The sequence below is a fragment of the Triturus cristatus genome, chromosome 8 (genome assembly GCF_964204655.1).
Source record: "Triturus cristatus chromosome 8, aTriCri1.1, whole genome shotgun sequence".
NCBI classification, from domain to species: domain Eukaryota; kingdom Metazoa; phylum Chordata; class Amphibia; order Caudata; family Salamandridae; genus Triturus; species Triturus cristatus.
In genome coordinates, this window is record NC_140591.1 from 723890022 (window position 1) to 723905030 (window position 15009).

Genomic DNA, 15009 nt, shown 5'->3' on the forward strand with positions numbered 1-15009 from the left:
TGCAAGCGCTGCTTTGGAGTGACCTTTTGGAATCCCTCTGTACTTTTTTAGAAACTCATGCATGTACTGCACTGTTTCCAATGATCTCTCATGCATGTACGGCGTTTACCTTGAGGGAGCGAGCAGCGGCGCCATCTGTTTGCAATTATCGCGCCCGCCGCTGCTCTCTCCCGTAAGGTAAACGCTGCTCGTCGCTTTAACTTTCGCGGCCGCGGATCCGCTCTTGTCTTTCAGCGCTTGTTTTCCCTGCTGCAGATAGACCAGGCTCTCTCGACAGTGGCGGACATGGGTGCCCGGCTGCTGGTGTGGTGCCAGGTTTACCATTGGTTGGTTCCGTGCCTACTGCTCCCCAAGTTTTTTTTCCAGTGTAGTCTGTTTCTAGGTTGAGCCCGATGACTGACAGACGGACCTCTTGAAATAAAGACAATGTCATGGAAAGTAGAGGAAATCCAACAGACTGCACCTGCTCTGTAAGACATTCTTAGCAGCACCTAGAGGCGCCCCGGTCCGCTGTGTGTGTATTTGTTTAATCGTATTCTTTTGTTCGTTCACTCCTTTATTTATTCCTGCGTCAAGTCTTTCAGGCTTTTTAATTTGTTTGTGCCTTGCAGGTTTCAGTGAACGACCTACTTCCAGTAACATGTTATAGATTCACGAGCCATTTGTTTTCATATATTCATACACTCCTTCACAGGTTGCTACTTTGCTCAGTCATCCATTCTTTGACTGACAAGAAGCATGCAGCGCTAGCAGGCTGCACCATGTCTGCTCATTTGTTCTGGTGTTAAGCGCAGCTTTCACTGGCCCCTGTTTCCCTGGCTATGGTGCCCGTCCCATCACATACAGTGCTGGACGGACTGCGCTGTGCACCGCTGGCTGAGCGCTTCGGTCCTGAACTATCATGGCTGGTTGGGACATTCTGACGGTTAAAGAGCCTGCCGTCATTTTCCAACTCGGCTCAACATGATGCACTGTGCCCCACTGATTGGGAGTGCTCCATCTCTTCAAAGGTACGAGGCACTATGCAAGCGATATAATAGCTGAGAGATAATACTTCTGCAGGAAAACATGTTCGGGATGGAGATGCACACTGGCTGGTTTTGTAGTGCATCGAGGTTAAGGGGCGGAACGTGTCTGCGCTAGCGGAGGAGCCGTTTTTTTACACTAGTCTGCCCGGGACTGGCTGTGCCTCCCCCGGGGCACTTAAGAGATCACCTCATAAGATGTTCAGTGCTGCCAGGCACCTGCACTTCCTTTGCCTTCTTCAGCCCCTGCTCACTAGTTTGAATACGGCACTAATGTGCAAGAGAGTTTAGTTGGTTAAGGCATATGTTTCAGATGCTTGTGCAGTCTGGTGGTCTCAGGCCCACTTCCAAGCGGGGCTGAGTTTGCTTTACCTTATTCTGCGGCACATTAATAGCGCGATCCTGAGACATTTTCTTTTCTTCTTCCTCCGAGTGAATTCTTCCTCGTACTTAAGTTGTTTTCTTTCTTCTAGGTTTTCGTTTATTTCATGCTTACCTTCCATCTTTTCGTTTCATTTCCTTTCACACAGCGCAGACCAGTTCAGCTGAAGGGTCCAGTGGGACCGGAGGTGGTACGTTATTTCTCTACTGCACATCATTCATGCTCCCCTCTCACTATATCCATTTACTTGCGGAGCACAGTGGGATTGTGATGCGCCCATGGGAAGGTTGTGTTGCGTCTGAACGGCCATGAGGCTTCTAGCCGAATTATGGGCGCTAGTTTTCATGTATTTTCTACTGATTTCCCCTTTTCTATAATTTATCTCCCTTTAGCACTTCCTCTATCGCCCTTTCTCTGCTCCTCTGTTCATCTCTTTCCACTCTTCCTCTCACCATTTCACCTTGTCTCATTGCTGCTCTTTTTATTTTTATCTCTGTATCTAGTTTTCTGCCGTCTCTCTTTCTAGTCATCACCCAGGCACTCATCCTCTATTTCTTTTCATCCCTCCTGTGGTCACTCTCTTCGTATCACGCTCTATCTGTTCCCCTCTCTGTTTCACTCCTTCTCTCTCTCGCTTCCTCTATCTCTTGCTCAAGCGGGTGCGCGGGCACACACACACCCACTCTTTCTTTGTTTGTTTCTTTGTTTGTTTCTTTGTTTGTTTCTTTCTTTGTTTCTTTCTTTGTTTCTTTCTTTCTTTCTTTCTTTCTTTCTTTCTTTCTTTCTTTCTTTCTTTCTTTCTTTCTTTCTTTCTTTCTTTCTTTCTTTCTTTCTTTCTTTCCAAATATCTCTGGCTAAAACCTTATAAGGTCCCAAAGGCGAGACCTATTGGCTATGCCAATGCTGGTCTTCATTAGCACTTGTAAGGGGACTTTGAAATACATGACTTCGGGATGCGTGCTATACAAAACCTTCTCCTGTGTTTTAGATTTAATCACTAATAGCATTGCTGTCAATGGGGGGTGGGGAGGTGAGCATGAACGTTTCTAAATTCATGTTTGAAAACTATCAGTTAACAAAAAATACATATGATACACTGCTATAATCTGATTTAGTAAGGTGAAACGGTGCTGCAGGTTAATGAAACTCACTTTTTACATTTTGAAGAGACTATCATATTTTTACACGTTTGCGGTGTTTAAAAATGAAGGCGTTCCTTTCTTTAACTGCAATTAATCTCTAAATAAATGATTACTGTTTATTTAAAATTTTTGTAACGGTAGTGCAACTAAACAGCAGCACAGTGCTGCTGTTGCCCATTTGATCACATGTAAAGGTCAGGAGGGCCGCATGTGGCCCCCGGGCCCAACTTTGAGTATCACTACCCCTGGGCTACTCCAGTCACCAAATGGGGTAACCTTGGTTTCAGTTCCTCCGTGTTTCGAAAGTAACTGACAAGCATTTTTCCTTTACATTCTGAAACTTCCTTAGACAGCTGTTATGTGTTTTAAGTACAAGTAACTAGCTGTTTTGTGCCTTTAAGTACAAGTAATTAGACCTCTGTATGCGGTAGGCGTTTTTCAAATGTTTGTCAGTTTTCTGCTTGAAATTTCAAAAGAATCCGTGATCTTTAGAAAGGTTGAAAATATTGGATTCATTTTTTAGTTGAAGATAATGTAGCATACAAGTGTGCTCTTCCTCCATTGTTTTTATTTTTATTTGTTTTAAACAATGGTTTACAAAGAAGCATTGGCAAACCAATAGGTTAGCACTCACCTTATAAAGGTGGGGCCTGCTGGCTTGGCTAAGGCTTGTAATAGACTTTGCACTGTGCAAAGAGCATGCACATAAGTTTCTGCTTCTGCTGCAGGCAGCACAGGTCAGAAATGGTGAGCAGTGGTTGCCTCTCACTGTTTCCCAGCTTTGCAGTCGCCAGGCAGCTCATGCAGGAATTGTGAGAATGTCCAAGTGTATGTGCTTTAGATAGTGAAAGGTCTTAAAAAGAGGTGCACCGCTATGTCCTGCGTGCACATTCATGATAAGCTCCATGTTTAGCTTCACTGCTTTATCCAAACTAGTGTTAGTTTGTGTAGCCAGATTAACCTTCGGGTTACTGTGACCACTCACTACGGTCTACATGTGACATTGATTTTTACTTCTGCAGTGTACGATTTTAAAAAGGGTAAGCATGTGCCTGCTTTTTCTTGTAGATATTTCATTCAGTCATTCCTCGGAGTTTACAAACACAAACGTGTTTGGTACTCAAGTTCTTATAAATGCTGCATACGAAGCCAATGTGGAGAAGTTTGTTTACATGAGTACGGACGAAGTGTATGGAGGAAGCCTTGACGAGGTAAGTTTGGCAAAATAACTCATTTTTTAGGTCAAGCCTGGGCAGCGCATGCGCTGCTCTGAGAGGCATGCTGTATTCAGGTAGGGACTTAAAGCTCCGGCCATGTTTTAATTGGCTTGTTTCATTGTCCACTGTAAAGTGTGGCTGTTCATTGGTCAATATGCTTAGTAGTCCAGCCTTGTCTTATTTTGTAACCTCCCATGGCGACACCCCCTGTCACGTGTGTTGTTACTCGGTAGGCTTTAATTACCTTCTCCGAGCGCTATTTTCTCAAATAGCTTTGGTCTGACTGCTGTTGCAGGCAGGACACGCTCTCTCCTAACGCTTTAAAAAAAGTTTTTTTAGGATGAGCGTTGAACGCATTTTCAATGTAATAGGTCTCACATTTGCAAGAAGCTGTTGGCATTGTAAATGACAATGCCTTTTATTTATCTGTTTTAAAAACAAAACATGAATAAAAGGTATTGTCATTTACAATGCCAATAGCTCAAACTCTTGTAAATGCAAGACCTATTGCATTGCAAATCCTTGTCTCAACAAGATTTGGATTTAATGACTTGATCACGATAGGGCAGGATTTTGCTGACACAAATTGCACAAATTCAAATGCACACCAGTGCAGGGTTTGAAAATTAGCGGGTGTGCAGTTTACCACCAGGTATGAGGGAATGTGGAATAACATGCATGTTATTCCCCATTCCTGCATGCTCCGATAATACATTTGCGCAAAAATTGTCCCCGCTGCAATTTGCTGGAGCAAATATGCACGTTTTGTGCACATCCTAAAATCCCAGTTTGAAAGTGAAAACAACTTTGCTCCTAAAACTGAATTTCCTTCCTGATGGGGGCCTAGAAGGAATTTTAGTAAAACCTTTGAAGAACTAAGATTATTGGGCATCTGCAATCGGTGTGACTGATTTCAATAATTGTTTTTTAGACTTTATCTTTATTCAGATTTAACAATTTCAACAACTGTCATGCAATACAAACTACCAAACTAGTGGGGTCCAGTAAATATTGTTTATCGTATAATTACATTTCGTTCTAAATATAACCAGGATTAGATCTTCACAACTATTCGACCTGTATATCCAAAAAACGTTCAACTCCAGCACACCTCCCTGTGTAGCCATTCACTACTCTGTCTGAAAAAACTACCCCTACACCAGGCCAAACAAGATTGTACGAATACTTTATATTAGTCGACAGGTATTCTCATGACGGATATTCCTCTGATTTAGCCTTTGAGGCCATTAAGATTGTGTCCCAGACATCCTTGCGCTCCTTCCTAACATGTGTTGGCTCTAAACGCAATCAGCGTGGCCAGTTCAGCCGTTGTACATTTTGTAACAATCACTCATTTCCAGATCACATGTGCCTTTCTTGCCATCCAGCCCATTCCTATACTCTGCTTTGTTGCTTGTGAGATTTTGGCCCCTGCATCTGACCTTGTTAACACCATAGAGAATTCAGTGGGATTTCCAGGTCTGCAACCTCCTTTATAAACACTGATATCTCTACCCAATATGAATGTGCGTACACTCCCGCACCATATGATAAAAATGTGTCTGTAGACAACTGGTACATGTCTGCCACCCCAGAGGTACACTTTAGCGATCCTATATGGGGATACATAGGTTCGATACTTATAAAGAATTTGGGTTATAAAATGGAAATTCCTAAATACTTTCTTGATGTATTCCAGTATATTTTCTCAGGTTGCGTTCTCTGTCTCCTCCCCAGAGAGATTTCCCATGTGTTCTTAGCCTGAGTTTTACCAACCTGAAATGAAGGAGATAATGCTGCATGTAGTGTTGAGATAGTGTGAGCACAGTCATTGAGTTTTAGGATGTTTGGGAGTGTGCTTGAATCTGTGGGTTTATTTATATGTTCTGCCAAGTGAATTTGGACGCCTTAATAAGTGCTATGTGTGCTGAGCATACAATTCAAAATCATTGTAAATCGATGAAAAAGATCTGTATACTCGCACTCTGGTAATCCCAACTTCGTTCCATACCTTCCTGTCATAAAACCTAGTAAACTCTTGAAACCTTGGTAAACACCACAGCGGGATTTCAGGGTCTTATTATATTATAGTCCTTGTCTTACATGCATATCTTTGCTAAGAAGTATCTGGTCACCTCGAGCGCTCTGGGATAAGACTTGGTAATTATCTCAATACCCAACAGTATGTTGATTTACGGTTCTCCCACTATGCATGCTCTCCTTTCCACTGTTTCATGTTCCAGCGGATTTCCAATCCAGCACATTGGACACGCAGTCTGCACTGCCAGGACAGTATATTTCTGAATTCGGCACACCCATTCCGTCTCTCTGTAAAGAAGCATAATTTTCTCTATCGCTTATTTCCTTTTCCCAGTACAGATCAAATCTGATATTAGCCTGTTTAAATCGTTGAAGAAATTTTGCTTCAGTATTACTAGGATTGCCAGAAAAAGATAAAAATAATTTTGGCAGCACTATCTTTTTCAAAATGGCCACTATTCTCAGTGGTGACAAGGGCAATTTTATTCAGAAAACAATGGATGCTCTAGCAGCAGCTATTACTTTCCCCATATTACCCCATATCCTCCTATCTCTGTGATACATACATATTCCTAAGTATTTTAATGTCTTGGGGTCAAGAATAGTGAAGTCTTTATGTCTTCTATGCTTGATACTTCTTCCACTTGTGGGGTAGAGGAAACAGGCCTGATTTAACCCAGTTGACCTGGATCCCCAAAACAGCCCCATATCCAGATAAGTGGTCTTTTCTATTCGATAGTCTTTATTTCATGTCACGCAGAAATAGTAAGGCATTATCTGCAAGCTAATGGAAAGTTTGGGTGTCAAATCAATTTTATTCCCCATTTCAGAGCCTTATCCTGGAAGGTGCAAACCAGTGGCTCACTGCCACCGTGAATAGCAGTTACGAGAGAAGGCAATCTTGACGTGTACCCCTAAAGATGTTCCACCCATTGTAGAATGTACCACTAGTTCTAACTTTCGCAACCATACTTGTATATAGCCTGTTTTAAATAAGTATCATCAATCCTACATTTGTAGAGAACCTCAAAGAAAAATGGCCACAAAGGGTGTTGAATGCCTTATCTATGTCAAATGAGCCCACCGTGGTAGTCCTAGGCAGTGGTCGTATTTTAGCTAAGACATGAAAGCGCCATCTGAAAATCATATGAGTACTCCTCCCTGGTATAAAACCATTCTGATCTGGGTGAAAGAGATCTGAAATCTTCCCTGGAATTTTATGTGCTGAGTTCAAGAGACATTGACCTATATAATTCCTGAAAAAGAAGCTATTGCAGCACACCTCTACCAACTAAATACATTTCTAACATCCAAAAACAGTACTGAACATGTGTTAGATAGATTCCATAATCTAGTTAATCTCTATAGCATGAGGATGATACAATTGGACAAACAATGTATGTGGCATTCAAAATATTCAAATAAGGTCATCCGTAGTAATTCCTTGTCTCTTTTATTAATTTCCAAAAAGATTTCCCCAGCACACGATTAGCCGACCCGTGTTTTGTCTGTACTCAGACTTTTTCAAGGCAAAATGGGGATGTTGGCGGAATTTGATCAGGAAACGAGTCAGTCCCCACAGCACGTCTGATAGTGTAATCCAAAGTCCAAAGGAAAATGTCGTCATCTATGATAGTATATACCAAAAAATATTTAAAATAAGATACGACACCTAACACCCAACGGAATCACAAAGTCCAATAGGGGAGCTGTGTACTGCTCCGGTGGTGACCTAAATCATGAAAAAGATATATATGACCATGTGTTAAAAATGTGTTGTCAGGCGCCCGGATTAAAAATACTTAATACACGTTAATCACTCACCCCTAGGTGTTGTCAGTAGCGTATTCAATTTGGTCAACGGAATAAGTGTTGTTTCTTACGGGATAGATCTTGATGCCAACTTATGGGTTGGATGTCCACATTTTTTTCAACTCTATAAATGTACAGTTACATTTTCCCCTGTATATTTGCATTATACGCTTCGGGCTTTACAACAAATTGTCTCTAATATTAAGAAGACTTTAGGTCGTGTATTTGTGTTGTCCGCCATTGATGGTGGTATTGAAGATCTATATCGTTGAGAGTATTGACCGACATCGCCTCGTCTGTGTTTTTCTTTCTTACTAGACTACCCTGACTTAAGTCCATTACATGGTGTGGATTTCGCATTTAATACGTACCGACTCTCGAGGATTTCTCATCAGATTCTGAAGTTTATATAATTAGTCGATAGGTGGGTCATTCTTTTTCCTTTTTAGCTATGGTGTTGCTCTGCCTCCAGTGTTCACTTTTTACTTTTTTGAGAGGCATGTAATTTTGATAAGGTTGATCATCACCCTTTACTCATGTATATTCCCACATGCCCATTAGTGATTTTTCTTCTACTGGGTTTCTATATATCCATTGTTCATCGTTTACACTTCTCTTTTCTCGGATGATTATGAGTATAGAATTTTGTTATTTGAACACTTTGTCTTCCTCCAATTTGTTCTTTGCTTCACTTATCTCTTTCCCTGATTTCACACTCCTTTGGGAACTTCCTCTAGACACGAGTTGGTGTATTAACACTTTGTCTTGGGTTTCTCAGAATCTGTGGTACTATAATGATTTGGTATTCCACATTATATGTCCTTTATGTATTATGTAATTAGAGGAACTGTATCTGTCCATGGATTTTATTGATGACGTATATGTTTACATTTACAGCCTTGAGAAAGTCTTAGTACTGACAAGTACTGAGGAAACACGTGTTGGCTGTGTTCTACTTTGGATATTGGTCTCTTAAAGCAATAAAAAGAACGTCTTCTACTAAAACTACGTGGACTGTTCATCATGTCTTGTTGGATTTTGGACTGCCATATATGACTTTGAGTTGTGAGATTGTTCCTTTGAATTCAAATGATTAATGGTCCTCAATACTGGTTATCGAGTAGGGCCTATGTACACAGATTAAGGGTGTGCTGTATTAGCTTTTGTTTTTTGTTCTTTATAATGAACTAAACCCCCCCCCCCCCTCCCACCTCCCTGCACCCTTCCAACAAGTCCACCAGTTACGCTAGTGCCGCCATGGCTTCCGGTTTGCTCGTGCGGATGCAGAGGCCTGAGACCATTCTGTTTTATAGTTCTTTAATTTCAGCCTTTGTCAATAATCTGATGGTGTATATTTATCTTAACTCCATACATAGTTTAAAAGGAATATACCTCCTAATAACTTTATTTACTGAGCCCTCATTCTCATTAAATAATTATTTATGGGGCCCCAACTATTATAAGATAGTCCAGTAATGCCTCCCCTTGGAGACCCCATGCAGGGACTGCTATCTATTCCTATTGTCATAAATAACAGATTATGATTTGAGATCGTTCAACCTAAATATTTAGTATGCTGCTTCTCCAATTTTCCTTACTCTCTCACTAAGAATATGCCTAAGTCGCATTTAAGAGAGAACTCTATTTTGTCCAGGTGAGTCTCCATCCATGCATCCATCGAACCCCAGTGCTTCTTGCAATCAGTGAAATATTTGATGAGCACCATACAGGTTGCCATCTTGTTGTATGTCCATTACCATGTTATATAGTAATGCCCCTCTCAAGAATGCGAAATGAGTAGTGCCCTACCAACTGACCTGATGTCTCTTACATAATTTCTCCAATTCATCTATCATTAGGTGGGTCTCTTGGAGACCTGTATTCTGTATCCCTCTACACTTTAAGTATGATAGGACTTTGGAGCACTTTACTGGCCTGTCCAGCCCTCTTATTTTATGTAACACATTTCATTGGTCATCCCATATCAGTCTGTATCTCAGAAGAACACAAGTTGTACCTATTAATTTCCTACTAAGATATGTGACCATGTGATTTCTATGTCGGCAACATTGCATGTGGCAGGTGGCTCAAACCTATGGCCATGTGTTAAAATTTCAATTCCCTCTGTGTATTGGTATTAACACCAAGTAAGTTATTCTGTGTGTGAATGGCTAGTTTCACACCCCTCTTCTTGGCTGAGGCTTGTATTACTACCACGCCAACCCTCCTCTCAAACAAAATTTGATAAGAATAGAGCGTATGTCTTACAGGAGAAACAAAATCATAACCTATAGTTCACTCAGACCTGGCTCTTTTCTGGTGATGAAAATGTTTGCAATCAGTCACCTTCTACAAGGATTGAAATGGCCAAGAGTGGGCCCTTTCAGCTCCCTTTTCATCCTCCATATATCAAACTATGTGTTCCACTGTCCTAGGGGTCATATCTGGGCCCAGGGAAAGAATGTCTTAGACTGTTGCGTCATCCGAGTCTTCCCCTTCACCTGACATGCCGTGATTAGTTTTGTAATCTGATTACTGCATGGCTCTGTGTGAAATAACAGCCTATAGCAATTAGGCCCTTTACTTGTCAGCGTTCTCCCTGTTGGGGCAACCCCCTGACGCCCATCAGAGTCTTCCTGTTTGTTGCCTGGAACTTCTCTGTCGACATGTGTCCTGTTCTGTATCTGTCTGCTCTTATCCTGCATTTTCCAAACTGTTCCATGCAGCTTCAAGGGAATCAAAGTTTTAATGTCTGTTACCACTCTGTTGTGCCAGGTATAGTAGGGCAAAATTAATGTCATGTATTTGTAGAAGTCATTTGATCTCCAGGAAAGCGCACCTCTGGTGTTGCACTGAGGCCGTTTTGTCAGAGAAAATGTGGACTTCACATTTTTCGAGATCATATAGGCCATATCTTCCGATAGATTTCAGTATGTCCTCCCAGTCCTGATACTTCTTGAGTTTTGCCTCAATTTTATTCTCCAGTGCTGTTTGTATGTACGATTGTTCCCTGGAGGGGGGCACGGCAGTCTTGAGGCCGCAATATGCTTGGCGGGACCGCCGTAGTCCTGCCAAGCATATTATGAGTTTCTTCTCTACCACGGTTTTCATCGCAGTTCCATCGCCATGAAAACCGTGGTGGGAAGGATACAAAGGGAGCCCTACAGGGCACCCTTGTGCCTCATGCCATGTGTATGCACATAGGGGGTCACAACATGTGTGCCCTGTGTACATGCACACCAGTTTCTGTACTGCATGGACGTTACGGTCCATGCCGTGCAGGAACCTTGTGTGGCGTTCCCAATGCGGTGCCTTTTTCAAAGGCACTGCTGCCTTTGAAAGAGGCCCGCAGACTTTGAAAGAGGTCCCACCGCCTTTGAAAGAGGCCTTGCTGCCTTTTAAAGAGGCCCCACTACAGGAACCACCACGGTGCCCACCCACCAGACCACTTAGAGTTGTAATATGGTGGGCGGGCAGCAGAGATTATTATTTTTTTTTTTGCCTTCAGCTTTCATTCGTGCGCATAGTTTGGCGTCACAAATTATGCCAAAGGCAGTGCAGTGATTGCACCGAAGGCATGTCAATCCCTCTTTGTTGCCACCCTGTCTCCTTTTAGCCACGCCTAGCGGAATTGGATCTTTTACCGGCGGCGTTAGACTATGGCCTTTAATTACTGGGGAAGCACTATTTGTTTCCCCTTCCCTTTGTCTCCCCGAGAAGCGTGGTATCAGGGAGCTGGGTATGCTTTCTTTGATTTACCGACGTGGGACTTTAAAATCTTTTGAGTGACTGGAGGTCGAGGAAAGTAAAGAACAATTATTCATAACCTGCTTTGCTTCCACAGAAAAAAAACTTGATGCGTCACGTGTTACACGAACATGATAGAGCCTGTTTAACTCACGTCTGCTAGCTCGTCATTTAAAAGAAAATCAATCTTTTAAGGAAATACTATTTTTTTACGTGCTTCCGAGGTGCTGCTTTACTTTTAAAATGCGTGATTTGATGGGGTAGGCATTTTTTTCCCTTCCGGATTTAAGTTGTATTTGTTTATGGCTTTTTTTTTTTTTTTGCTATACTAAGTATGCACACCTTTTTTTCGTACCCTCACGGAAGTGACTCTTAATATTGCACCTGGGCTTATTTGCTCAAACAAACAAGGTCCGGTGCACGACAATTTTTGGAAATCGGAAAGAGGAATATTCATCGTAGCCATGTCTTAGATTTCCTAATGCCACTCGGCAGACCTGAAACACTGGTCCACAACCTTGGGAATTAAGGCCTTCACCTTTAGACAGAGGATGTATATTCCAGGGCTGCTCCTTGGAACAGGTTCGGGGCGGTTCCCCTTTCATCTGTTCTGGCCACTTTCCAGGTCTGCAAAAGCAACAAGCATTGAAAATGCAATCGGTCTCGCCTTTGATTAAGTTAAAGCCATTTGCTTTGCTAATGGTATTGTATAGCAAAGCAAATGGCTTTAACTTAATCAAAGGCGAGACCTATTGCATTTTTAATGCTTATTATGTTTGGTGCTCTACCTGATGCAAATGTCACTTCTTTTAAAGATATGATGCCAGCACCGTTGTTTAAGGTCCAAGGCATTGATATTTGTATATAATATGCCTTATTTTCGGGCCATAAATACTTCCATGTGGTCAGCGCTATCTGTGCATGTGGGCCTTGATGAGTTAATCTGAAAAATCCTATATACTGTAGCTTCCACCCTTCAGTGTCTGCCCTTTCATGGCCAATTTTATATGCATTCTTTTTAGTCTCTTATATTAGTGCACAGGCATCGGTTTTGTGTTTTTCCGATCTGCCCTTTATCTGTGGCAGGGGAACCAGTTATTGCTGATGAGATCCCCGCTACCTTCCAAGGCCTTACACCAGGTCTTGTTTGCCTCTTCATCGGGACAGTATGCTGGTGCCTAGATTACCACAGTTTGAGCATGTTTTCTACGCACCAAGATGACTGCCAAAGTAGCCTCAGGCTCATCTGTGACCCCGCCTATTGCTGAAGCTAATCTGACCTTGGAGCGCCTCAAGGTAGGTTGTTACTGCTGCCTCAGTATGTGTTCATGGCTGCCATCTTGTTCCTATCGGTGGGATTGGCTGAGCTCAATCCAAAATTTGCAACCCAGCTCTTATGTGTCTTTTCTGTGCTCCAGAGACCCCCTCGCTTCCCAAAACATGAGTTTATAAAATACATTGTGCAATTTTAGAACTCCAGCACAGGATAAATGCCTTATTATAATAGAGCACAGCAGAAGCGGCATGCTGATGCGACTCACTCTAGTGCACTCCTGGCCACACCCTGAGCATTTTTACAGATTAACTTGAATTGTGTATTTTTTTGGGTGATCCACTATTTTGAGAACTGTTAGCGACAGACCTAATGGGTCTAAATTTTTATGCAAAGTAGGGGAAGAGATGTTTTGATCTTCTCCCTTTTCCCCTTCTTCGCTGTCCCATACTCTGAATTGAACTACATTTGGTTCAATGTTTTTGAGGGTTGTAGATTGGTTGACAAAGTTTGATTAATTACTGTTCAATTGCCGGTCTCTGCTATATTTTACATGACTCTTAAGTCATTTTGCTAGCATTCACCTTACATTTATATTTTCCTTTAAAAGATAGCTAGAGAGAGAAAGAGAGTGTCGAGTGGCTGTTTTCCTTTTTCTTGTTTCTTATTGCTTGTATGTGTATGATATTGTAACAAGGACATTAAAAGCAATGGTTTTATAGTCTCTTCCAAACTTTTCTTTGTACCACTTTCAGTTTGGGTTGTTTAACCTGAAGAGTGATGATGTCTTATCCATATGCCACAAAATCTGAAGACAAGTGTTCATGATGGCAAAAAGAAAATTGTTCTGGAGATCGTGGTAGACTCCCAGCATAATTGAGTATTGTAATACACATGGCTACTACACCCCAAAGATATTTCGTTAAGCACTGTTTCTCAACATGGAATTCCAGTAGGCCACAAGGCAAACATATTAACTAAAGTAGTGTGTTTCATTGCCAAAATCGGTCACTGGCCCAAAGACCCAGATTATGAATACTGTTTTCAGATATTCTCCAGAGTAATACAGAAATCAAGCAAAGTCCTGTAGTGGTATAATCTAAATGTGGACATTACTGAGACTCCGTATCTCCTTGGCAGAGAATTCTTAAATAGTTCCTGATCAATATCACAAGTCAGTCACTCAGATCATTTTCCAACCCATCTTAGTAGCTGGTTCTCAATGTGGTGTAAGAACATCTGACAAAAAGCATAGAATTTTTAATTGGGCTGCGCCTGGATACCCTCGTGGGTGACAAGCAGTGCTCTACAAATGCACCGTACATTACATTGTACAGAGTCTGGACCATATCTGGGATTAAATGTGGTAGTATCTTCGAGCTCCTAAAATTAACATAGTTCCAAACAGCAAATACGTAACAAAAATTATCACAAGGAGCGTAAAATTAATTTTGTAGCGCGGTAAAAGACTTAAGGACCCCCTGATGGTATATTTAGTGTACAAGTTGCAGTTTTGAATTCGACCATTGGAAATACTGCGGAAGCAAGACAATTTCAGGAAGTTTTCTGCATGTTCCATTGTGGAGTGTGCCCATGAAGTCTTGGAATCTTATACTGTCTGTATATATTGCAGTAGGCATGTCCTTGAATCATCAGCCCCTTAAACTTAACATGACTTGGGAAGCATTGGTTGTTCTTGTGGCCAAAGAGATAAAAAGGCGAGATAACTTCAATAATACTGTGGACAAATTAGTCCCCCAAACTGCCCAATGTTAACACTCAAAATTTGAAAAAAACGAGGCAACTGGAGAAAACGCACCACCCGTCTAGACTTTTTATAGCCACTAATACAAGATGGTATCATTGTTTTTAAGTGGCTAAAGAATAGTCAAATCTTTTGCCTATTTTTGCCTCTGAGACCCTCATAACGTATATTTGTGTATTAGGCTCATCATTACCTAAGGCGTCACATATATTTTATCATGTGTGACTGCTATATGCTATTTCATTGATGAGCATTTATAGTGTAAACCAGTTTTCACATTCTTTAAAGGTGTATTTTTAGCTCATCTTGTGTATATATTCATACGATGTGACATTTAAAGAAAAGCACTGTGGCATTGAATGGCTGTGCAAGGGAATTCCCATGCTTCTATTGTCAACCAACAGCATACATCACAGGGTTAACTTTTCCCAAAACAAGGTTGAGTAGTAACATCTAAACGAGTTCATGAGCTTCTCAAGGACCTATGTACTTCAGACATTTCCAGAAGTAGCATCTGTGACAAACAGTCTGCATCAAGGTTTCGCATTCTCGTCAACTGTCTCTTTCTTTCAAGAATACCTAGTGCTTAATTTGAGCCGGAGCTTT

At 41.6% G+C, this 15009-nt stretch overlaps 1 protein-coding gene across 1 annotated transcript in view; it reads left to right on the forward strand.

Moving 5' to 3' along the window:
• TGDS (TDP-glucose 4,6-dehydratase) overlaps positions 1 to 15009 on the forward strand; it is a 256503-nt gene that overhangs the window by 125906 nt on the left and 115588 nt on the right. Inside the window, 1 exon segment of the mRNA XM_085622129.1 lies at positions 3618 to 3760. Within this exon segment, the coding sequence (XP_085478255.1) occupies positions 3618 to 3760 (143 nt within the window).